Here is a 25,631-nt window from a genome sequence, read left to right on the forward strand (position 1 = left end):
ACCCACAAAGCCTGCTTCTCTTTCCCTGGCCCCAACCCACTACCCATCACCAGCTCTGAGCCGTTTCCATACAGTTGTAATACTAAATGATTCACTTCTTCCTTTCCCCTTCCAAGAAGGTGCATACTTGTTCTGGGTCTATCTGCAAATGCAATCGTGTACATAGGGCCACACATGTGCATATGGATGGTTGTGTGTGCTCTTAAGATACTTTGACCACCATGTTTCCATCAACGTTGGCTGAAGCCACAGGTGCTGGACCCTTGGCCTGCCCCTCCACTCTGCCCTCCATCAGTGCTCAGCTGGACATGGGTGCCATATTGAAGGACAGCAGATTTGCCTGTACTGTGGGAGCTCAGAGACCATGGCTCTTCTGTGCTGTGGAACTAAGGTGCAGCCACGGGCAAGGTCTGTGATTCCAGGTGGGTTTGTCCACTGAAGGCCAGCCGGTTGCTGCTCACTCTGGCCTTCCTGTCCTTGCTACCCTGCCAGTCACCCCAAAAGGCTGAGTGCAGGCCCACAGGCATCCAGCCAGAAAGTGACTAACAGCTTCAGTGTGCACCCAGGCCAGGTCCTCAGAACAAATTGCTGCTTTTTAAAAACCCTGCTAGACCAGCCAGTGACCAGTAACTTCCAAGTACACAAGTCCCTTTGCATCACCACTGGAATGAAGAATAGTTGAGTGAGAGGCAAGAGGCTAAACTTGAGTGGAGTCAAAGTTAGACCACGTGGGCAGAGGGACTTAACTTCAAGAGTTTACAACTGTTTTAACTTTCAAAAGTTGTCTCTCACATGTATAATGGTATCTCATGCCTGTAACCCTAGCTACTAGGGAGGCTGAGATGGGAAGGACCACAGTTTGAGGCAAGCTCAAGCAGAAGTGAGGGAGACCCCTCCTCCTCCATCTCAATCAAAAACTAGGGACAGGGGCTGGGGATATGGCCTAGTGGCAAGAGTGCCTGCCTCGGATACACGAGGCCCTAGGTTCGATTCCCCAGCACCACATATACAGAAAACGGCCAGAAGCGGCGCTGTGGCTCAAGTGGCAGAGTGCTAGCCTTGAGCAGGAAGAAGCCAGGGACGGTGCTCAGGCCCTGAGTCCAAGGCCCAGGACTGGCAAAAAAAAAAAAAAAAAAAAAAAAAAAAACTAGGGACAGGGGTGCATACCCACCATCTCCACTGTGATGGGGTAACATGGGGCCTGCATTTGCCTGGGCAAAAAGTGAGATCCTATCTCAAAAATAAATAGCACGGAAAAGGGCTAGAGGTGTGGCCAGTATGAAAGAATGTCTGCCTAGAAAGCACGAGGCTCTGAGTTCAAAAAGCCCAGTGCTGAGAACAAATGTCATAGATGTATTTTTGTAAACGTAATTAACCTTTGGCTTCCTCTCAACTTCAGTCTATAAATGGGAGAAATGTTGCTTTTTAAATGTTAAAAAGCAGCCTGACATGGTTGCAAATGCCTCTAATTCCAGCTACTCGGGAGGCAGAGATAGGAGGATCAAAGTTGGAGGTTGTCCTGGGCAACAACCGTGCAAGATCCTCTCTGAAAAGAATGCGAAAAGCAAAGGGACTGGGAGCATGGTTCAAATAGTAGGGTACAAACCTAGAGAGTGATGCCCTGAGTTCAATACCTAGTTAACAGGGAAAAAAAGAGTGGGGAGAGAGAATCAAGGAGAAGGAAAGATGGGAGATAAATGAGGGAGGAGGTAACGAGTTTGATAGGAAATGTACTCACTGCCTTATGTATGAAACTTTAACCCCTAGCTACACCACTTTGACAATAGTTTTTTTTTAAGTGGAAAAAGAATATAATCCTAATAAAATTAAAAATATGCATGGATTGCAGCCAGGGAACAGAGAACAGGAAGTAGCCAGGCCCTTACTTCAGCACCACAGGCTGCCCACCAAGTGTCTAGCCCTTCAGGGGATTTTCAAGATTCCAAACCATACTAACAGGTGAAAGTACTGAACATTTTATTAAGTCTTAAAAGTTTTCCATCTGTGACACTGATAGATATTGGAGTCCTGCCTCTCCAAGAAGTTAGCCTAGACTATCTGGGTTTCAGTCTCTCGTCAAAGACTGAGTTCACATTGAGGACCTCCACCCTCAGTCTAGGCAGAGGATAGAGAAAATGATGGCTGCTTCTTCCTTCAGAGAAGACAGACACCATTACCGCCCAGGGGCCCAGCCTGGTCCACATCATTTGCTCTCAGTGGCCTGGAGCCCCCTCTGAGGAGAGAGCTGGAATGGCTCAGGGTGAACTTTAAATGCAGCTGGATCACTGGTGAAACATTCGGCACAAAGATCCATCATCCTCACCATTTGAAAGTAGAAGAGTTTGGTGGCATTAACAATATTCAAATGTTGGGCACAGTAGCTCTCAGCTGTAATCCCAGTTGCTTGGAATACAGAGATCAAGAGCATCGCAGTTCGATGACAGCCTGGGCAGAAAGTTAACAAGATTTCATTTCAACCAATAAGCCAGGCAAAGTATCTAATGTCTGTGAGGCATGATGAGGAAGATGCTGCTGCAAGGCTGCACCTAGAAAAATCCCAAGAACCTATCTGAAAAAATGACGAACGCATAAAGAGCTGGGATGTGGCTCAAGTGGTAGAGCACCTGCCCAACTAAACCTCTTTTCTTTACAAGTACCAGCCTCAGGTATTTGGTTATAGAAAAAAAAATCAATGGGGGGGCTGGGGATGTAGCCTAGCGGCAAGAGTGCCTGCCTCGGATACACGAGGCCCTAGGTTCGATTCCCCAGCACCACATATACAGAAAACGGCCAGAAGCGGCGCTGTGGCTCAAGTGGCAGAGTGCTAGCCTTGAGCGGGAAGAAGCCAGGGACAGTGCTCAGGCCCTGAGTCCAAGGCCCAGGACTGGCAAAAAAAAAAAAAAAAAAAAAAAATCAATGGACAAATAAGGAGTGCCTAAGTCCAAAGCACAAAGCATTGTGCTTTACATTCATGAGGACAACGACTATCCAAACAATAGAACAAAGCCACTGCTGGTCAGGATGGAGACACTGGAAGACTTCAACCCTATTGGTGGCAGTGAAAAGACACATTGGAAGAACTGTGTGGAAGTTCTTCAGAAGCTAAAACACAGTGGTACCAGCCCGGCACCAGTGGCTCACACTTGTAATCCTCCCTATTCAGGAGGTGGAACTAAAGGATCCTGGTTCAAGGACAGCCTGTGAGACTCCATCTCTAAAATAACCAGAGAAGGCCTACCTGCAAAAGGCCAGGCTGGAGGTGTGGTTCAAGTGGTAGAATCCCAGCCATGAATAAGCAAGCTGAACAAGTGTGAGGCCCTGAGTTCAAACCCCAGTAACCAGGAAACAAAATGAAAAATAGAAAAAGAAAACAAAAATACAGAATACCCTGTGGCCCACCAATTCTACTTGTGAATTGGAAGCTGGAGTTCTAACAGATTATTTGTTATTCATAATACTCAAATGGAGGAAGCAGCCTGAATCCACTGATGGATGATTTCTAAACATAATGTGGTATATATATATATATATATATATATATATATATATATATATATATATATATATATGAGATTGAATATTATACTGTTTTTAAAAAGCATGAAGGGCTGGGCATAGTAGTACATGACTACAAGCCCAGCTACTTAGGAATTGGAGATCAGGATAATCATGGTCAACAGCTTAGGCAAAAAGTGAGCACACCCCCATCTCGACAGAAAAGCTACAGCTCACATCTGTCATCTCTTCTACTTAGCAGGTGTATATAAGGAGGCTACATAGAGCCCGGCTCTATGCAAATCGCATCAGACCCTATCCAAAATTAAAGCAAAGGGGGCTGGAGATATGCTTCATCAGTGGAGCACCTGACTATCAAATGTGAGACCTTGAGTTCAAATCCTGGTATTGCTAACAACAATAAAAAATAAAATTGGGCTGGGGATATAGCCTAGTGGCAAGAGTGCCTGCCTCGGATACACGAGGCCCTAGGTTCGATTCCCCAGCACCACATATACAGAAAAAACGGCCAGAAGCGGCGCTGTGGCTCAAGTGACAGAGTGCTAGCCTTGAGCAGGAAGAAGCCAGGGACAGTGCTCAGGCCCTGAGTCCAAGGCCCAGGACTGGCCAAAAAATAAATAAATAAATAAATAAAATAAAATAAAATTCAATAAAAAATGGAATTCTACAGGTGTTTGGGGTTTTTTTTGTTATTGTTCTTTTGTTTTTGTCATGGGGCTTGAACTCTGGGCCTCGGTGCTGTCCTTGAGCTCTTCATCTCAGGGCTAGTCCTCTACCACTGGAGCCATGGCACCACTTCTGGTTTTCTGGTGGTTAATTGGAGGTAAGAGTCCCACAGACTTTCCTGCCTGAGCTGGCTTTGAACCACTTTCTTCAGATCTCAGCCTCCTAAGTAGCTAGGATTTTATAGGCGTTAACTACTGGCATCTGGTTAAAAAATGAAATTCTGTCACACACTTTAACTCCGGTGAACCTGAATAGACATATGCCAGTCACAAAGGGACGGGATGGTAAATTCCACATACTGAGTCCCACCAACAGACAAGTCCACAGGCACACATGGGAGAAGAGGTTTTGAACTCAGGGACTCAAGCTTGCCAGGCCAGTACTCCCTGTCCCACCCCATGCTCTCCAAAAGGCTGCAAAGCACAAATTTGCAGAAACAAGACAAGCTGCACATCTGAGCAACAGTCGCTTCACACCCACCATCCTAGCCACTCAGGAGACTGAGATCTTGAGGATGGAGGTTCGAAGGCACTCCAGGCAGGAAAGCCTGTGAGACTCTTACCTCCAGTTAACATCCAAAGAAATGCCAGAAAGTGGAGCTGTGACTCCTGTGGTAGAGTGCCAGCCTTGAGCGCGAATGCTTGGGGACAGTGCCTAGGCCCGGAGATCAAGCCCCAGGCCTGGCACCCACAGGAGCACACAGGTCAAGCTGCACACTATCCCCCTTGCCCTCCCAGCAGGGTGGAGAGGGCGCCAGGGCTTGGCTGCAGGGCTCACTCACCTCGCCCAAGTGCTTCTCCATGATGCTCAGTGCACTGTGGCTCACTTGATGGTTGTCGTGCACCAGCAGCGCCTCGATGACGTCCATGCCACCCAGCTCTTCCATCAGGAACCTCAGGTGCTCCTGCTGAGATGTCTTCTCTAAGGCCTGGGGAAGGGGAAAGGGGGGAGGTGGCAGCACATGAGAACCTAGGCACCCCGGGGGACCCTCTGCCCTGACTCCTCATCTCAGGAACAAGAACTGAGACCCCTGCTTGGCCACAAGTACTCCAGTGTGTCCTCCAGGGGGGCCAGAAATGGCACTGCCACCTCCCCCTCACATACCTGTGATATGGAGAATATAGGATGTCCTAGGCAGGAACACAGCAGTTATCATGCATGTAGATCCATGCATGTCCGTGTAAAACAAACATGTACATAGCACAGAGATGCGCGTGATTCTTTGCCTATTCACTTATGCACAAAATACAGTACTGCAGGAGTACATGTTTATCACACACACACACACACACACATACACACTGTATTCTTTTCTGTCATGTATGAATGGAAAATCTCCTGCCTGCTCGGCTGTGCTGTCCACCCTGAGCCATGCTCCCAGCTCTTCACTTCCTTTCTCAGATGGGGTTTGATCTCTGCCTCCCAAGTTGCTGGGATTATGTAAACCACCACACTTGGTTTTAGGATGATGTCTTTTTGTTTAACTAAATATATTTTTATGACTAGTTTGTAGAAATGGTCTTCTAATTACTGAGAAGTTTTGGAAGTTTTTGACTATCTCTTCTTTGGTATTGGAGATCAAACCCAGGACTTAAAAGGGAAGCGCTATACTCCAGCCAAGAAAGTTTTTATTGTATTTTTGGTGCCCGTTCTGGGACTTGTATTCAGGACGTGGGTGCTGTCTCCCAGCTTCTTTTGCTCAAGGCTAGCATTCTACCCCCTGAGTCACACCTCCATTTCCGGCTTTTTTGATAGTTCAGTAGAGATAAAGAGGCTTGCAGTTTCCTGCTTGGGCTTCAAACTGTAATCCTCAGCCTCCTGAATAGCTAGGCTTACGGGCCGTGAGCAGTGCACTGGGGCCCAACTTGTAGATTGAATGAATGAATGTAAAAATAAAATAAAAAATAAAACATTCATTCATTTATTCATTTATTTATTTATTTATTGCCAGTCCTGGGGCTTAGACTCAGAGCCTGAGCACTGTCCCTGGCATCTCTTTGCTCAAGCCTAGCACTCTGCCACTTGAGCCACAGCACCACTTCTGGCCTTTTCTATTCATGTGGTGCTGAGGAATCAAACCCAGGGCTTCATGTATATGAGGCAAGCACTCTTGCCACTAGACCATATTCCCAACCTTGTAGGTTTTTTAAATATAGAATGTCAAGTAAGGTTATGGAAACATGAGCGCTCGGTCCTGTGTGCCTGGAGCCTGACCAGAGAAATGAGGTCCTGCATCACAGCAGCGACAGCTTGACAAAGGATGAAGTCCTTGGCGCAAGGAGAGAAGGAAGGCGAGAGGGAGGGAAGGAAATAAGATGGGAGGGAAAAAGGAGGGAAAGGAGGGAAGAAAAGAGGGAAGGAAGGAAAGAGGGAAGACGGGTGAGAGGGAGGGAAGGAGAGAAGAAGGGAGGGGGGAGAGAGGGAGGGAAAGAAGGACAGACAAAGAAAGGAAGGGAAGGAGGGAGATACATATTTGCATTTTCTGTAAACCTTTAGAATGTTGGGCTGGGGATATGGCCTAGTGGCAAGAGTGCCTGGCTCATATACATGAGGCCCTGGGTTCGATTCCCCAGCACCACATATACAGAAAATGGCTAGAAGTGGCACAGTGGCACAAGTGGCAGAGTGCTAGCCTTGAGCAAAAAGAAGCCAGGGACAGTGCTCAGGCCCTGAGTCCAAGCCCTAGGACTGGCAAAAAAAAAAAAAAAAAAAAAAGAATGTGGTCTTCACACCTATAACCGCCCCCCCCCCCCCATTAATTAGGATGATAGGCACCAATACTATTCAGCTAAGGTGAGGTTTCTGTAATTATGCCCAGTCTGGTCTCAAATCACCATCCTCCAGATCTCCACTTCCTGAGTAGCTGGGATTCCAATCACAGGTGTGAGTCACAGTGTCTGCCCCCTCCCCATCTGCCAAGATGACACCTGAACTAAGCCTTATGCATCACTAACCCTGAGGCAGAACATTCTGGCTAAGCCGGCCCTGACTCCTAACTCCAGAAACCTATTTGTGTTCAGACACTATGGAGGCTGGCTATGGTAGTATGCAGCTACCCTGGAGGCAGAGGGAGGAGGACTGTGATCTGAGGCCAACCCAGGCAAACCTAGTGGGAGACACTTTCTGCAGACAGACTGGAAGAGGAGGGTGGGCTTAGGAGGCTGCATACAACCAATGGGGAATTTGTGGTGCCATAATATAGAAGTAACTCAAGTAGTATATAACTATTGGGTTTAACTTTGGTATATGTGAGAAACAAGACTTTTCTAGAATTGTGAGTCAGTGCTTTGCAGTCCCTCCCCTCCCAGGTGCACTGGTGAATGGAGCACAAGTTCCCCACAGTCCTCAGTATTGAGGTCTGTAACCGATTGCTACTCCCTGGAGCACTGCTGTTCTAATCTGCTGGCCACACTTCAAACTTTCAGTGGGTTTCTCTGCCTTACAAAGAACTCGTCACTGCCTCCTGCCTGCTGCCCCCACGGGCCTCATCACCCAGCACTGCCAGGCCTCAGCTCCGACCACATTCTCTCCGCCAACACACTCACCACTCCTGGTTCACCCCACATCTCTGCTCCCAAGCCATTCCTATCCTGTCACCAGGTGAAGGCTCTGCCTACTCCCCACCTGCACCCTTAGTCACTGCCCTTTAATCTGGTTTACTTTCCCCACCACTCCCTTCCCCCCAACACACAGGCTCCACTAGCACAAAGACATAGAGCAGGGTGCGGTCATGCAGAAGAATAACCCCATCATTCAGGAGGCTGAGGCAGGAGACCAGCCTGTGCCATTGCATCTCAGTCAGTAACAAGGCCCTGGCCACTGGTGGCTCACGCCTGTAATCCTAGCTACTCAGGAAGCTGAGATCTGAGGATCTGAATTCTAGGCCCAGACACTCAGGAAAGTCATGAGATTTGTATCTCCAATTGACCACCAAAAAGCCAGACGTGCAGCTGTGGCTCAAGAAGTAGACTGCCAGCCTTGAACACAAAAGCTCAGGGATAGTGCCCAGACCCTGAACTCAAGCTCCAGCCCTGGGACAAAATAAACAAACAACAAATAACAGGACTAAACATCCCATTTTCTGAGCACCCAGAAAAAATCCTGGCACACAGACCCTGATGTGAGGAAATGAAGGCAGAGGTCATTTTGTGAGATGTCTGTTTCTGTGCTGTTTGCAGAGTGTGTGGATAGGTGGGCCAGTGAGGGTGAAGCTCTAATCCTAGCTACTCAAGAGGCTGACATCTGAGGACCATGGTTTGAAGCCAGACCACACAGGAAAGTCTGTGAGACTTATTTCCAGTTAACCACCACAAAGAAAAAGCTGGAAATGGTGCTGTGGCTGAACTGGTAGAGCGCCAGCCTTGAGCAGCAAAGCTTAGGAACAGGGTGTAGGCCTAGGCATATACACACATATACACATACACAAACATGTACATGCCAAGTGATGCACACATAAAAATAAAAACAACACAAAATAAAAGCACTGTTGGAGGATAAAGAAATGATGCAGTCATCATGAGCATCTGTGTTAAGCTCTTCTTGCCTAGAAAGTACAAGGTTTCCGGGTCCATTCCCAGTACCAACCTCCACCCAGAACATTATTTTTTGTTTGCCAGTTCTGAGGTGTGAATTCAGAGCCTGGACATTGTTCCTGAGCTTGTTTTGCTTAAGGCTCGCACTCTACCACTTAAATCATAGCATCATTTCCAGCTTTTTCCCTTTATGTAGTCCTGAGGAATTGAACCCAGGGCTTCATGCATGCTAGGCAAGCACTCTACCACATTCGCGGCCCCCTCCCCAACAAATGTTAAGTACATATAAAATTTGTGGGTAGGGAAGGTAAACTGGAGGAAAACAAAGGAAGGGGTGCCATTGTCCAAACAAAGAAATGTACTCATTTTCCAACCTATGGAACAGTAACCCCTTTGTACAGCACCTTCATAATAGTAAATTTATGTGGAAACACAAAAGTGAACTAGGATGCAGAAGCAGAGCCGTGGGTTCGCACCCACCTGGAGGATACAGGCAATGACATCCAGGATGATGCTGATGAGCTTCACATCTGGGGCCTTGAGTAGATTCACCAGCGGCCCCAGGACATCTGAGTTGACAAGCTGGAACAGCTGGTCCACCGAGGCCCCTGTGGCGAAGTTAGCCACCGTCCACACAGCCTCCTTCTGGACTCGGAATTCTCCCTGCAGGAACACAATGCTTACACTCTCAGGATCCTGAAAACCTGAAGGTTCGCCTTCCAGGCCAACTGCCTTCACTCAAGTCTATACAGGCCATTTCTGCAGAAGGCCCTGGCTGCCCGACCTTTTTTTTCTCCAGGACAGGGAATTAAAATCAAGAGCCCTGTGGCTTGCTAGGCATGTGCTCTACCACTTGAGCCACACTCCCAGCCTTTTTTGCTTTAGTTATTTTTCACATAGGGTCTGGAGTTTTTGTCTGGGACCACAATCTTCCTATCTATCCTTGTGTCTGGAACCACAGGTGTGTACCACCACACATGGCTTGCTTGCTGAGATGGGTTCTCACTCACTTCCTAACCAAGCTGGCCTCAAGCTGTGATCATACCGTTCTTTGCACCTGTCCCTGCCTCCAGTTCTTGATCAGGAGATGGTATCTATATGAAGCCATGAAGCCCTCAGTCAGGAAAGGAGGAAGGAGTAGGGAGGATGGGGAAGCTTCTTCCTATCTCTATATACAGAGAAAACAAACCATCACTCCAGCCAGGAATATAAACCAGGAATTACACTCAGTTTCCAAGGGCAGTGGCTATAAGCCACAGTTCCCATCTTTCTTGCTTAATAAAAGTTGTACAAGTTCCATGGCAGGGCACATAGATGCCAACCAGGGGCCCGAGTCAGGCCAGAGGGAACAAGCAGACTCTTGAAAGATTGCTCAATGAATGTTTGGCCCCTGAGATATGTGCATAATTCTTCATGGACCCTGCCGTTCTTGGGAAGAGGGCTAGTCTCATTTTATGACTAGGGAAAGTTACCCTCCTTGTGAAATAAAACCAAATATACAAGTTCTGAAGCTCTGCATGATGGTGCACACCTATAATCCCAGCTATCAGGAGGTGAAGGTAGAAGGATCCTAAGTTCCAGGCTAGCCATAGCGAGGTCAGTTGTGACTCAGTGTTAGAACTCCTACCTAATGAGCATAAGGCCCTGAGTTCAAACCTCAGTACCTCAAGAAAAATCCTGTACATACTCAACAAATAGGAGGCAAGATAAGAATGTGAGAGATGTAAAGAGGCCATTGAGCTGCAAAACTGCCTTGATTTCCCGCCCCATGTCCTCCCACCATAGCCCAATTGCATGCAGATAGTTTAATCACTAGGCATTCATTAAAAGGTGGCAAAAGGAAACTCAGATGGTAGGAATTTCTCTTCAGGGAAGAGCAAGAAAAAAAGAAGGAAATGTTTGTATTTTACTTTTATATTAAAATCTTCTGCCTCTCTTTCCTGAAATTGAGGTTTAACATAGGGCCTCAGGCTTACAGGCCAGACACTCTACCATTTGAACTACACCAGCATGCACTACACTCTTACTTTTGGGGCAGGTTCACATTCTCTGGGGCCAAGGGGTCCCCTATCCACTGACCAATACTTGCTATGTCTGTTGCCTCTTCAGAGTGGCTGGAACTAGGCATCCAATGCCCCAGGCTTCCCTTTCTCACCTGCAACAGCAGGGAGGAATGGGGCCTCAGGGAGGGTTCACGGGCTGACATGCTATGGGTGACACTTACATTTCTCAGCATCCTCACCAAAGCAGGCAGGATGCCACATGCAATCAGCTGCTGGATGTGTTGCTGGGGCCCAGCGGCTATGTTGCTCAGGGCCCACATGGCCTCCTTCTGGATGAAGGACGAGGGGTGCTTCAAGAGCTGGGGCAGCACCTTCAGCAAGCCTGCGTCTATGGCCATCTGTGTCTGATCGTCCGTTCCACTGACGACATTCCCCATGGTGCGGAGGGAGGGGGTCTGGAGGAGCAAGGCAAGAGGCAAGGCTATCATCACGTCAGCCCCCTGCCCTCCCAAACACGATGGCTGGACCCCCGGGGCCAGCTTTGGAACCATAACCATACTCATGACCCTTGTCATGCATCAAGTTATGGCAGCTGTTTGTCATCTACTTTCAGGAGCTTGCTGGCTTTCTACATTAATTGGCTAGGGGGCAAGGACAGCAATAGCAAGGAATGCAGCTAACTTGTGAGCCCCTGTCACCCCAGCTCTGGGGAAGGCATTCACAGGAGGCTGGTGGTCCAGCCTACCCTGGGCAAAAGCATGAGGTCCTGCCAGAAAAATTAAACTAAAGCAAAAAGGACTAGGGGAGTGGTGTAAGTGATAGAGGGCTTGCCCAGCAAGTACCTGAAATAAGTCAAAAGGAAATGCTGCCACTTACATGACCTTTTCAGCTGGGGCAAATGCTAAGCCAGTGACAGTGCTGTATTTCTAAGTGGGACGTGGGACAACACAGGGGCGTTGGCCAGTGTGCTCACAAACTGCCTCGCAGTGACCCTGAAGGTCTGCAGATGGCTCATGATGGGACTCAACAAATGCCCCTGAAGACTGACTGTGGATTGATCTGAGTTCTCTGCCCCAGGGACAATGGAGTCTGATAACTCTTCCAGAGTTTTCCTAACCTATCAGAATTGTATACCTGCTACTCTACAGAGAAGCAGCTCTGCAGGTCGATCAGAGCCTTGTCAGGGCAGCTTCAACTGAGCCCCAGCACTTCTATAAAGCTGTAAAGCTTGGCGTTGTGGCACATGCCTGTGTTTCCAGTTGCACTGGAAGCAGAGATAAGAGGATCTCAGTTCCTGGTCCAGCAGAGGGAAAAGTTAGTGGAACACTATCTCAATACCACACTGGCAGGATGGGGGATGTCTCTAATCCCAGCTACTCAAGAGGTAGAGGTAGAAACACTGAGGACTGAGGCCGGCCCAGGTGAAAGCTGGAGACCCTACATGAGCAACAAACAAGCAACAGAACTGGGAGTGTGGCTCATGTGGTAGGCTTTTAGCAAGCACGAGGCCCTCACCACTGTCTACAAAGAAAATCTATTCTTCTTCCCTTGACCCTCCTTGCTCCTGGCACTGTTGCCAAAGCCACCTGGGCAACAGGACACCAACTCAGAGGAGATGGCCACTACGTGACCATACACAGTCCCAGGGGAAGCACTAAGCCAGCACCCACAACTCAGAGGGGTAGGAACGTATTCAATGTGTCTCCAATGCTTGAACTGCATCTAGGTAATCTGAGAAGCAACTGGAGAAAGAAGAGGAAATCTCCCCTTATATTTACATAAGAAATCCAAATTACACAATGAGAAGGAAAGGAGGCAAAGGCCTTTTCCTGAATGGCAGGATTCTAAGCTGTTTATCACTTTTTTTCATTTTTTTCCCTAGTTATCAGATTAAGGAAGAGCAGGCTCTAGAATGTCCACTAGGATGCAAGTCAAAAGGGATTCCAGCCTGTCCGGTTAGAGAGTAGCAAGGATCAGGACAATGCCCGCAGGAAGCTGAGTTCCAGGTACAGGATTTGAGCTGGCTGAGAAGAACTTGGGTGCATGGGGTGAGAATGTGGGGAGACATTTACCAAGACACTGAGCTCTGAGCAGGTCATGAGTTCCACCAGCCGGGGCAGAACCCCCATGTTGACCACCTGTTGGATGCGCTCGTTGTGGCCATCGGTGAGGTAGGACAAGGCCCAGCAGGTGTCAGACAGGATCTTAGTCCTGGTGGCACAGGAGCTGGGTGAGGCAGGGCAGCATCTGCATCACAGCCACCTTGCTGGGGTATGGGTTCTTGTTACGGCAAAGGTTCGACAAGGTCCACGTGAGGTTGCGCAGAAAGCTGATCTGTAACGAGGCCCAACAGGAAACAGAACAAATGGCGGCATTCCCTTCCCACCCATCTCAGATCCATGTGAGGAACGAGGACCAGCCAATGCTTTTGTCACCAAACAGGATTCAAATACAGAGGGTGTCTCACAGAGGACAGCCCTTCAACATGTCCTTTCCCTTACTACTGCCCTCATGACCTAATTTCATCTTCAACAAAATCTCCAAGTAGGAATTACACACTCGTTCTGCCAGTCTAGTTTTAGCAATAGCGTCCCAACCAAATTTGTGACCTCTTCCAGAATCTTCCTTCCTACTCTGCCTCTGTTTTCTTCCTTCCTTCCTTCCACCCATGTTTCCCTCCTGACTTGCATTCCATTTCTTCTCTTCCCTTCTTCTCTTCTTTCTCTGCTTCCTTTTCCTTTTACAGTACTAGGAATTGAGCTTAGAGCCTTACTTGCTAAGTCAAACACTGTTAACTGAGCCCCACCCCAGTCTTTTTGCTTTTAGTTTTTTGGGTGGTTTTTGTTCCCAGACTGGGTCTCATACTTTGGCTCAATGCAGGCCTTTATGTATAAACCCCCTCCATCCCCACCTTTGGTAGCAGGGATGATAGACAGGAGCTACCATACCTGGCTAGAAGACAATTTCTAAACCACTTTACTTAACTTGGACCCTGAGCCTCAAACCTAGACCCTACTGACCATGATCAAAACTGGAGCTATCTGTCTGGGCTGCCCGAATGGTAGTCAAGTGTTAGTGTGCTTTCCTGGTGAGTATGAGGCTCAGAGTTCAAATCATGGCATTGTAGAAATATAAAAAAACTAACTAATAGACCTCTGTTAGATCTCTCAGAGAAAGATTCATGCTACTGGCTGCTAAAGACCAGTCTAACTCAGTCTTTACCCAAAAGATCCTATCAACATCTAGTTGCCAGCCCCCAGTCCAGCTGTCACATGGAAGTCCTTTCCCAGCCTCTTGCCTGAATAGGGTCATCTTCCTGGGTGTGGTGGCTTAAAAACACTCACTGATATGTCTGATGTCATAAGATCCAGCAGGTGAGGAATCGCATTGCTGGAGATAACGAGGTCCCTGAATTCTGGGCCGTCGCCTACAAATAGATCAAAACGTGACATCCAAAGAGAGAACAAAGTGAATCTTGCAATAGGTATCTAACTTCAAAAGTTTATACAAAGGATCAGAGACTACAACCCATTCTTTGGGTTTGTCAAGTAGCCAGGCAAGCCAAGAACCAGGTGCTGGCTCTCCTAGGGGTCTGTTGGATGGACATTCCCTGGGCTATGGGCAGGTGCTATGTGGCAGCTGGCGGCAGAGGTGGTGGCAGAAGCTTTGGCTACAACAATACCTTCCAAATGCAATTCAGAAGAAAATCTGGGGGTCCACAGGGCTTGACACACAGGGTAGCCAGGTAGGGTGATTCAGGTAGGCTCCAGATTTTGCCCTTCAGCTGGGGATATGGCCTAGTGGCAAGAGTGCTTGCCTCATATACAAGAAGCCCTGGGTTCAATTCCCCAGCACCACATATACAGAAAATGGCCAGAAGTGGCGCTGTGACCCAAGTGGCAGAGTGCTAGCCTTGAGCAAAAAGAAGCCAGGGACAGTGCTCAGGCCCTGAGTTCAAGGCCCAGGACTGGCAAAAAAGAAAAAAAATAGATTTTGCCCTTCAGAATAAGATCTCTTGAGAAGCTATGGTGGACAGTTTCTGCTACCACACACCCTTATTGAGAGGGTCTGGTTAATTTTTTCCATGATTCTCCTATCTTCATCTTCTGTTTAGCTAGAATTACAGGAATGAGCCACTGGGGTTGGCTCTTCAACTTCTCTCTTTAGCCATTAAAGCAAGACATGTCACATTATACCACTCACTCTTGCCTGCTTCTTACTGCATGTAGCAAGACAAGATACAGCATCTGTAATGCATGTATCACCTCTGCGAGCATTGTTAAAGTCATTATTTTATGTCCTGCTTGATAGTGTTTGTGCTGGCTCATGATGCTGGCTTCTATTTTTTTCTATACTTGAAATGGTTAAGATCTGGCTCATCTTAAGTTGCCAAAAACCTTCACAGAAAGCTGAGTAAGAGTGACTCAGGTGTATAATTCTAGCTACTCAGGAAGACAAGATTTGAGGACTGTAGTTCAAAGCCAGCCTGGGAAGGCATATTTCATAGTCTCTTTGGCTCCAATAAACCAACAAAACAAAGAAACCAAACCATGAAAACTAGAGGTTTGGCTCATGTGATACAGTGCCATCTATGAGCAGGGAGGAAAAAAAAAAAGCCCAGGCAAGAGCAAGAAGCTCTGCGTTCAAGTTCCAGTATCAGCATACATGGGCACACACATTCCCCACCCCCCCACAATCTTGAGGGGCCCAGTTGAGTTTTTGTCCCCCTAGAGAGCATTTGATTTCAGTCAGAAAACATAGGACTTCCAACTCTTCCCGTGTTAATTTCCTACCTTGTGCTTTCACAGGCCATACAGGGAGTATAGCATCAAGCCCCAAATCCATATGGCGATTTTAAGATTGCTTTTATGGTTTTATTGGGGGAGGGATACCTGAAGTTTGGACTTGAAACTTGCTAACAAATGCTCTACATTTGAGTGAGGTTCTCAGTTCTTTTTCTTGTCTCATGTCTTTGCCCAAGGTTGATCTTAGAGATCCCCGTCCCTCCATCTCCCAAGCAGCCAGAGTTACAGGGACACCCCACCAGGTTGGGTTTGTCAGCTAAAGTTTTGATTCCTGTTTGGGGCTGGGTTGGCCTTGAACTGCATTCCTATCTCTACTTCCTAAGTAGTTGGAATTACAGGTGTGAGACACCAGGGCTGGCCTAGTTTTAAATTTAAAAAAAAAAATTTTTTTGGTAGTACTACGGATTGAATCTAGGATCTCATAGATGCTAGGTAAGCACTCTCGAGTGACCCCCGCCCCCCACCCCAAGGCTTCATTTTCAGAGCAGACTCTCTAAGCTAAGACAATAAGTTTGTAGATGTGTACCAAGGGGTTCCAGTTCAATATGTCAGTATGTGTACAGAGGATAGTCAGTCTAGGAATACATTTTCCAGTATGTTCCCTTAATAACTTTGCGGGTTCTGAGCTATGTAAGGTAGCGCCAAGCTCCCCCAGTCTCTACCTGCCGAAGGCAGCCTGGTGTTTCCTTCCTGCGGCCAGTCCAACTTTTCCACCTTTGGCACAGGTGTCTACTTTCACCCATCATCCATCACCCACAGGTGTCTACTTTCACCCATCATCTACTTCCAGCTTCCATTTATCGTCTCTGAACTTGACTATGGCTCAAAAGAACTGTCTCTTCCCTGGCACTTGGAGGGGCCCCGGATATCAGGGGCACCCCACCCTCCAAGCAAGCCCCCGCCAAGGATGGCGTCTCACCCGCTATGTTGGCCAGGGCCCAGGTGGCCTGCTCCGACACGGTCTTGTGGGGTGAGGACAGGAGCTGCACCAGGGGCTGGACCGCGCCGCCTTCCACCACGGCCCGGGTCTGTGCCGAGGTCCCCGAGGCCACGTTGGTCAGAGCCCAGGCAGCCTCGAGCTGCAGGTGGGGGTGCAGCGAGGGCTTCAGGAATTCCACCAGCCTGGGAATGATCCCTGCATCCACGATCACATGCAGTGGGGGGGTTCTTCTCCCGGGAGAGCATCTTCCTGGGCAGTGACAGGGGCAAGTGGGAAGAGGACGAAGGCCTCCTTCCTAGGTACACCCTAAGGGAACATCTGCTCTACCTACCTGAGAGCCCTGTGATATTATATATATATATATGTACACGCACTCACATACATGAGCGCGTGTACACACACACACACACACACACACACACACACACACACACACACACACACACACACCCCAGGGACTCACCCCAGCAAGTTCCATACCCAGGCCCTGCTCCTGCAGCTCCGCCCCACCTCCAAGCCCCGCCCACAACCAGAGCCACGCCCCAGACTTTCTTCAAAATCTGCTGTTCAGCCTGCAGCACTTGCTCTGCAGCCCTGAAACACAGCAGCATTTTGCCTTCAGGAATTATCTATGAGCTACATTCCTGCAGAGGCCAATGTAAATGAAGTCATTCATCTCTGTCAACACCAGCGTCTATTGAGCTGCCTCAAGGACAAGGTAGCCTAGCCACCTGCTTTTGAATGCAGGAGCATTCCCCTGAATTTTGTGGGTGGGTGTTTGACCAATCCCAAGATGCCACACACTGGGACACCTTTCTGGTTATAAGCCTGCAAAGAACAGCCAAGGGCTTGGCCCTACCTGGCTGCCTGGGTGGCCAGAAAACAGAGGTCTGGATCTGATCCATTCAGACCTGCGATGATCTCCTCCAAAGTGAAGCTGGCCTGCAAGAAGCACACATCCAGGTGAGAGGCCCCACCAAAAGGAAGCATAAACATCATGGAGCAGGGTGTCCAGGTGAATACACAGGCCAGCATGAGCTGCAGGCCCACTGTGCATGCTGGTCCATGGTACAGGTTGTAGGTCGAGGAGAATTCCACACATAGATTCCCCAGGACCTTATTTTCTTACCCTGTGCAATAAGAACATGCCTGTATATACAGCAGGAAAAAGAAATAGAAAAGGAAAGTGAGGACCTCCAAAATTTCTATCCTCTATGAAAGCAAGAGAACACAAACCTAAGCAGAAGAAGGAAACCAAGACTAGGGCCAGGTGTGGTGGCTCATACCTTTAATCTAGAGTACTTGAGGAGTGGAGGCAGAAGGATTGAGAGTTTGAGACCAACAAAAGTAGTTGAGACTATCTCAAGGACAAAAGGAAGGGATAAGATATGACTCAAAGGATAGAGCATGTGCAAAGTCCTAGGCTCAGTCTTCAGAGAGGGAGGGATGGAGAAATGGAGAGGAGGGATGGAGAGATGGGAGGAGGGAGGGAGGGAGGGAGGGAAGGAGGGAGAAAGGAAAGAAGGATAGATGGGAGGAAGGGAGGAAGGGAGGAAGGAAGGAAGGGAGGAAGGTAGATAGATGACTAAATCGAATCAGAATGGGAAAATAGAAAACAATGAAACAAAAAATCTTTTCTAATTATCTTAAAAATGATCAACACAACAACAACAACACTTTCAGGTCCACTTACTAAGAGAAAAAGAGAGAGAAGATCCAAGTTACTAAATTCAGGAATGAAAAGTACAGAAATAACTGTTGAGCTTATAGAACTAAAAAAAATAATAAGGGAACTATGAACAAAGATACACAAAAATGAACCTAAATCAAAATCCTAGAAATGTTCAGCCACCAAAAGAAATAGAAAACTAGCTCGGCACTGGTGGCTCACTCCTACAATCCTAGCTACTCTGGAAACTTAGATCTGAGGATCGTGGTTCAAAGCCAGCCTGGGAAGGAAAAAGTCTAGGAAACTCTTTCTCCAACCAACCACAATAAACCTGCAAGTGGAGCTGTGGTTCAAAGTGATAGAATGCTAGCCTTGAGCAAAAAGCTCAGGGACAGCACCCAGGCCCTGAGTTCAAGCCCCATGATTGACAAGGAAAGAAAGAAAGAAAGAAAGAAAGAAAGAAAGAAAGAAAGAAAGAAAGAAAGAAAGAAAGAAAGAAAGAGAGAGAGAGAGAGAGAGAGAGAGAGAGAGGGAGGGAGGGAGGGAGGGAGGGAGGGAGGGAGAGAGAGAGGGAGGAAGGGAAAGAAGGAAAGAAAGACAGGAAGGAAGGAAGGAAGGAAGGAAGGAAGGAAGGAAGGAAGGAAGGAAGGAAAGAAAGACAGGAAGGAAGGAAAGAAAGACAGGAAGGAAGGAAAGAGAAAGACAGGAAGGAAGGAAGGAAGGAAGGAAAGAAAGACAGGGAGGAAGGAAGGAAGGAAGAAAGAAAGAAGGAAAGAAGGAAAGGAAGGAAGGAAGGAAGAAAGGAAGGAAGGAAGGAAAGAAGGAAAGGAAAACAAGAGACCTAATACTAGAACTCACACAAAAAAACAAATTTTAAAAGGTGACACGGCATACATTCTCATCTGCATAAAGTGTTCAACACAGGTTTCTACACAGGCAGAAAGTGGCTGGGTGCTGGCCGGGAGCTTGGGAGGCAGTACTTGGCAGCAATGGCGGTCCAGCTGCAGGTGATGAGCATGATCTAGTTGAACAACGTTGAGGTCGAGAACACATAGTGTGCCCTGTAAGCAGTCAATTGTATCTCAATTTTGAATTATAGCTTAATTTCTTAAGAAAAAGAAACTGTTCGTGTGGAGGAAAAAACCATGTTTCCTCCTCGTTCTGCTTCATTCCTTTGTGAGTGGAACACAAAAGCTTGCTAATTTAACAGGACACATGGCCGGGATCTCCACAACAATGCAGAGAATGTCAGCATCCAGTGATTTTCCCTGTAGGTCCTAGAACTACATAAGTGCCCATTTTCCTCTGTTTCCATGTTTAGGGAGAAAAAGAAGAATTTCAATTAGAAGTCATCATTTCTAGCCAGGTATGGTGTTAGATAGCTCTAATCCCAAGCACTCGGTAGGCTGAGACCGCAGGATCACAAGTTGGAGGCCAGCCTGGGCTGCAAAAAATGGTCTCAAAGAGAAAAACAAAACAAAACAAAACCACAAGGGTTGGATATGGTGGTTCATGCCTGCAAGCCCAGATGCTCAGGAGGTAGAGATAGGAGAATCATGGTCCAAGGGCAGCCTGTGCAAAAGTACCAAGTGCAAGCCCTTATCTGAAAACCTACAAAGGAAAAGAACAGGCAGTATAGCTCAACGGTGATCTCTTTCCTCACACTCAAGGCTAAGTTCCATCCCTAGTAGTAGTAGTAGTAGTAGTAGTAGCCAAACAAAGGGAGCAATTTCTCTACCCCCAATAGAACACAGATCCCAGACTCTGAGTCTTAGCCTTCTAGCTAAGACATGTTAGCTCTAAGCTTCAAAGAGTCTTAGCCTTCTAGCAAAGACATGTTAGCTCTAAGCTTGATCCCTCAGCACTACTTCCTACCACCCCCTTCAGGTGGCATTGGAGTTAAACTTGCTCATACTGCTTGCTCAGCTTGTTGGCTCATGGTTGGAACTCTACCACCTGAGTCACACCTCCAAGCCCTGCTTTTTTGCTGGTTATTTTGGAGACAGATTGTAGTGGAGTTCCCTGCCTCAGAACTATTCCAGCCTCAAGTGACAATTCTTAGATCTCAGCCTCCTGAGTAGCTAGGATTACAGCTGTGAGCCACCAGCCCCTGGCTATTTTACTCCCCTTTTAAGAAGGAAAAGAAATGAGAAGTCACAAGCTGACTCTCAGACTTGGTCACTTTAGAGTGCTATGTGGAGAAGGGACTCTATGCACACTGCTCTCTAGGCTCCATGCCCACACACCACTTTGCCTGGAGTTTCCAAAGCCGGATCACAGGACAGGAGAGGGATGTTCCTTCTCTTTAAGGTCTGCTCGTCCTTTTTGGCCTTGCAGAGCTCCAAGCTGGCCACCACCCTCTGCTGCCGCAGCATCTGTCGAGGGAAAGGGGGTGGGGGGAGGAGAAACAATTCAGCAAGTCCACCCAGGATGTCAACGGCTGCACTTCCCCACGTCTCAAAGCATCTGGCTGCATTTTGTTGTTGCTTTTAGTCACTTATGGGGCTTCAGCTCAGGGCCTGGGTGCTGTCTGCGAGCTCTTCAGCTCAAGGCTAGCCCTCTCCGACTTTGAGACACAGCACCACTTCCAGATTTTGAGTGATGAATTGGAGATAAGGGTCTCAAGGACACTTTTCTGCCAGGCTGGCGGTGATTCTCATATCTCAGCCTCCTGAGTAGCTAGGATTATAGGCGTGAGCCACCAGTGCCTGGCTTGGTTTAGTTTTTATAGATGCGATGATCTGGAAGTGCTAAGAACACAGACAGGAAATATTTCTGAGCGTTCACCTGATCTAAGACCTGACTCCCCTAAACAATAAATGATTTCATTTTGGTCCCAAGTAAAGGAAGGTTGTGTGGGCGTTGACAGGCCAGGATTCACACCTAATGCCCATTTACTCCTGGAGATCATGCTGCCTCCTGAATGGGCCCAGGCCTTCCCACATAGACAGTTGAGAGGGGGGACTTCTAGGGACCATCCAGATCTAGATGCCCTGACCAGAGTTTCCAGGCCGTGATCCAGACCTTGATATCTTTGGGAGATTTAGACTTTCGTAGTCCTGGGACTTGAACTCAAGAGCTAGGCTTATTAGGCAGGTGCTCTGCCACTGAGCCACACCCCCAGTCCATTTGCTTTTATTTGTCCTGTAGATAGGGTCTCACTTCTGCCGTAGATAACCTTGAACCATGATCCCATCTCTGCCTCCCAAGAACCTGGGATGAGTGAACCATCAAAGCTTGGCCCTACATTTTGTGTTTGTGTGTTTGTGTGTGTGTGTGTGTGTGTGTGTGTGTGTGTGTGCACGTACTGGTTCTGGGGCTTCAACTCAGAGACTCTGTACTGTTCACTGACGTTTTTGGGCTCAAGGCTAGCACTCTACCACTTGAGCCACAGTGCCACTTCCAGAAATGATTTTCCCCTAGGACATTAGTGGACATAATAGTCTCACCAACATTTCTGCCCAGGCTGACATTAAGCCCCGATCCTCAGATCTCAGCCTCCTGAGTAGCTAGGATCGTAGATGCATGAGACACCAGTGCCTGACCTTAATTTTTTTTGAAAAACTTTCTTTTATGTCTGGACAGCTCACAGACTTGACAGTATTGAGAATCTCAAAGAAAATATATCCATGTTCCTGATGAGTTTTGACTAAACTTTGAAATAGTAATTACAATCATGCATTGCTTATCAACAAGGGTGCACTGGGAGAAATGGGCTGTAGGACTGCTTTGTCTTGTGCACACATGACAGAATGAGGTTACAAAAACTAGGAGAGCTTCAATGATCACAAGGCATTAAAGTCTTAGGGGACCACCACAGAGGATGTGATAGCCCAGCTTGGTGGCTCACACCTGTAATCCCAGTTACTTGGTAGATGAAGTGTGGAGGAACTGAGGATCAGGGCTAGGCAGAGCAGAGGAGTTGCAAACACTCTTCTCAAAGAGGGCTGGGTGTGGGGGCACAAGCCTGCAATCCCCGCTATGGGGAAAGCACAGTGGCTGGGTGCCATGGCTCATAGCCATCACCCCAGTGACACCGGGAAGCACAAACTCGAGGATCACATCCCAGGCTGGCCTGGGGGTCAAATCAGAACAGATCTTGAAAACAACCAAGGCGGAGTCAGGCCCTGTGGCCTTGAGTTCAACACCAGCAGAGAAAGACAAAGATTGACTGGCTCACTAGCCATACAAGAAGTTCATATGCATCAGGACTATAGATCCTGAGGCAAGTGATGTGATTCCTGTTTGAATGTGGGGCCAGGGCAGTGCCACCCAGCAAGGCAGGAACACCTCTGAGGGCTATGGTGCCTGTGGCACGGCGGCCAAATCACATCTCCTGGTTGAAAGGAGATCTTGTCGGTGTGGCCCCCAGCTGCTGGGCTGCTAGCCTTTGTTCTGGCTTTGTGCTAACTACTTTCCTTCTTTTCAGACAAGGTCTCACTACGTAGACAGGGGTGGCCTTAAACTCAAAATTCTCCTGCTTTAGTCACAAAGTGGTGGGCTTATATGCATGAGCTACCACGCCTGGCTTCTAACTACTTTTCTTTATCATGCAGTGGTTTCAGAAGCCAGGCACCATGCGTACTGGAGAGCACTGCTCTAAGAGTCACTGGTGCTGGGGGAAGCAGGTTCTTCCCCTGATCTCAGCTACCTTTCAAATCCCAGATGTTGCCAATCTTATGTGACATGAGTAACACACACACACACACACACACACACACACACACACACACACACAGAGGACATAAAAGAGGCAGCAGCCTTTCAGACAGAGTGGTTGAATGGGAGGAAAAGACACACAGCAGGCACCTGTGCGCGCAAAATACATCTGTCCCTTCCCCTGCTTGTCTCAACCATAAGACCAAACAGTCTAGACTTCTCTGATTTGAGTCTGACTTCTGCAAGGTATGCTTGTCGGCACCATTTGCAGCCTCTGTCAACCTCCCAGATAGAAACAGTTGCAGGGCTAGGAACGTGGCTCAAGCTGTAGAGTGCTAACATTGAGCAAAAGTCAGGGACAGCGGCCAGGCCCTGAGCCAAGTCCCCAGGACTGGCCCCCCCCCCCAAAAAAAAAGCAGAAGAAAGAACTGCAGCTCAGTGTCTATGCAGCTGGCCAAGGCCCATTTAGAATTTATCAGTATTTATCAGTATCCATTATTATTGTTTTGACAGTTTTGGGTTTGAACTCGGGACCTCATACTGGCTAGGCAGGTGTTCCACCCCTTGTGCCATGTCTTCAGCCCCTTTTTTTGTAGATAAGGTCTCAGACTTTTGCCCTACCTGGCCTAGGATCCTCCTGCCTCTGTGCCTTGAGTAGCTGGAATTATAGGCATTTAACACTGTATCTGGCTTTAGTTCCATTTTATCGATAAAAAATGTGATTTTGGGGAATGGGAATATGGCCTAGTGGTAAAGTGCTCATCTCGTATACATGAAGCCCTGGGTTCCAGTCCTCAGCACCACAAATATAGAAAAAGGCTGAAGTGGCGCTGTGGCTCAAGTCGCCGAGTGCTAGCCTTGAGCAAAAAGAAGCCAGGGACAGTGCTCAGGCCCTGAGTTCAAGCCCCAAACTGGCAACAAAAACAAAACAACAAAAAAAAATGTGTTTTCGGGCCAGCTCTAGTGCCCCAAACACATGTCATCCTAGATAAAGGATAGTACCAGTACCAGCACAGGCACACACACAAAACAAGAGTAATAATTACATTTTTAAAAATGTGGTTTCAAGACCACATAGAAATCCTGATTTGAGCCGACACTTTTTTTTTTTTTTTTCAGTTCTCAGTATGGAGCTGGAGACCTGGTACATGCGACTGAGCTTGTCCTCTGCCCCCACAATCTTTGTTTGGTTTTGAGACAAGGTCCTACTATGCCCCTGGGCTGGCTTGGAATTGGAGGTCAGCCTCCCTCAGCCTTCCCAGGGGTGGGATTGCAGGCATGCCCACCATACCTAGTTGGCATCCCATCTTGACGCCTTGCCATCACACCCTTTTCCGCTGCCTGGCCCTCATACTCACGGATGCATCTTTGCCTCGGTATTTGAATTTTCTCATCCTCTCTGCAGGAGCATCCAAGGCAGGCATGCTGACGGGAGGAAGGGAAACGCGTGTTGGTGGACAATCACAAAGATACTCAGCGCCCAGGGCCTGGGTTCCTAGGTCAAAGCTTCTCGGGGAATCGATGGCAGCACGGTGGCAAGAATGTGGAGGGGCCGCTCCTAAGAGGCAGGAGTAAAGACGTCCTTTAAAAGGAAACCAGGCTGGAACCTGACCATCGGTGGCCAACACAAGCTGGACAGAAAACATAAATGCCCCTGTGTGTGTGTATGTGTGGGCATGTGAGTGCCCGTGGGCCAGTCCTGAGGCTGTGTGCTGTCCCTGAGCTTCTTAGCTCAAGGCTAATGCTCTACCACTTGAACCACAGCTCTGTTTCTGGCTTTTTTGCTGGTTAAATAGGAAGAAAAGAGCCTCACAGATTTTCCTGCCCTGAATGGCTTTGAACTACAGTCCTTAGATCTCAGCCTCTTGAGTAGCTAGGATTACAGGTGTGAGTCACTGGCACCCAGGCCCCCTTCCTCCACTGTTATTTTTGGTGTGTGTGCTGGAGATTGAAAGTAGGGAGTCCAGCTCATGAGCCAAGTGCTCACCTGCTTGATCATACATCAGCGCCTTTTTAACATTTTGTTTTTGAGACAGAATCTTGCTCCCTTTGCAGGCTGACTTCAAACTCTCAATCCTACCTCTGAATTGCAGGGTGATTGTGATTATAGATGTGCCCCACAAGCCCAGTCTTTATTTTCTTTTACATTTGAGGTAACATGTAAAAATGATTCTCTTTAAGATGGGTTCATAACCATAAAAAACCATGAGCTGATAATGGAAATGAAAAATACATTTAAATCCAGGCACGGGTTGCTCTTGCTTATAATCCAAGCTACTTAGAAGGTAGAGATCTGGATGTCAGTTGGAGGCTGGCCTGGGCAGAAAAGTCCACAGGATTCCATCTCCAACTAAGCCAACAAAAAACTGGGCTGGAGGTATGCCTCAAGCTCTAGAACACCAACCAAGCCAAAGCCCTGAGTTCAAACTCCGTATCAGAAAAACAAAAACATTTAATACACTTATACATGCTAATGTAGCCTTGCTTACCCTCGACAGCTTGGGAGACATAACTAGTAGCCTATACTTGATCAAAACTCTGTGCTACATAGATTACATTATAAATGAGCTAAATACCTTATGTAACTCTAGTCTAATGGGCTGCTTCCCCTTTTGATCCATAGTGGACAGCATGTCACAACAGTGTCAAATCCAGTGCCTTTAGTGGAAAGATACAAACTTAGGACTGGGGATGTAGCTCAGTGGTGGTGTGCTTGCCTCAGAGCACTAGCTCCATTCTAACCCAAGTACAGGGAGGGAGGAAAGGAAGGAGGCAGGGAGA

General features: G+C 47.8%; 1 protein-coding gene across 1 annotated transcript; it reads right to left on the reverse strand.

The window, feature by feature from the left end:
* Positions 1 to 386: 386 nt before the first annotated feature.
* Positions 387 to 24,274, reverse strand: LOC125350276 (importin subunit alpha-8-like). Its single transcript, XM_048344712.1, is given in 12 exon segments — positions 387 to 485; positions 5,024 to 5,170; positions 9,255 to 9,437; positions 10,999 to 11,232; positions 12,850 to 12,985; positions 12,987 to 13,111; positions 14,122 to 14,204; positions 16,502 to 16,745; positions 16,747 to 16,771; positions 17,382 to 17,464; positions 20,441 to 20,566; positions 24,209 to 24,274. Coding segments are annotated over 12 exon segments (1,551 nt in total).
* Between the last annotated feature and the right edge of the window lie 1,357 nt (positions 24,275 to 25,631).

The sequence above is a fragment of the Perognathus longimembris genome, chromosome 1, assembly GCF_023159225.1.
Source record: "Perognathus longimembris pacificus isolate PPM17 chromosome 1, ASM2315922v1, whole genome shotgun sequence".
NCBI classification, from domain to species: Eukaryota; Metazoa; Chordata; class Mammalia; order Rodentia; family Heteromyidae; genus Perognathus; species Perognathus longimembris.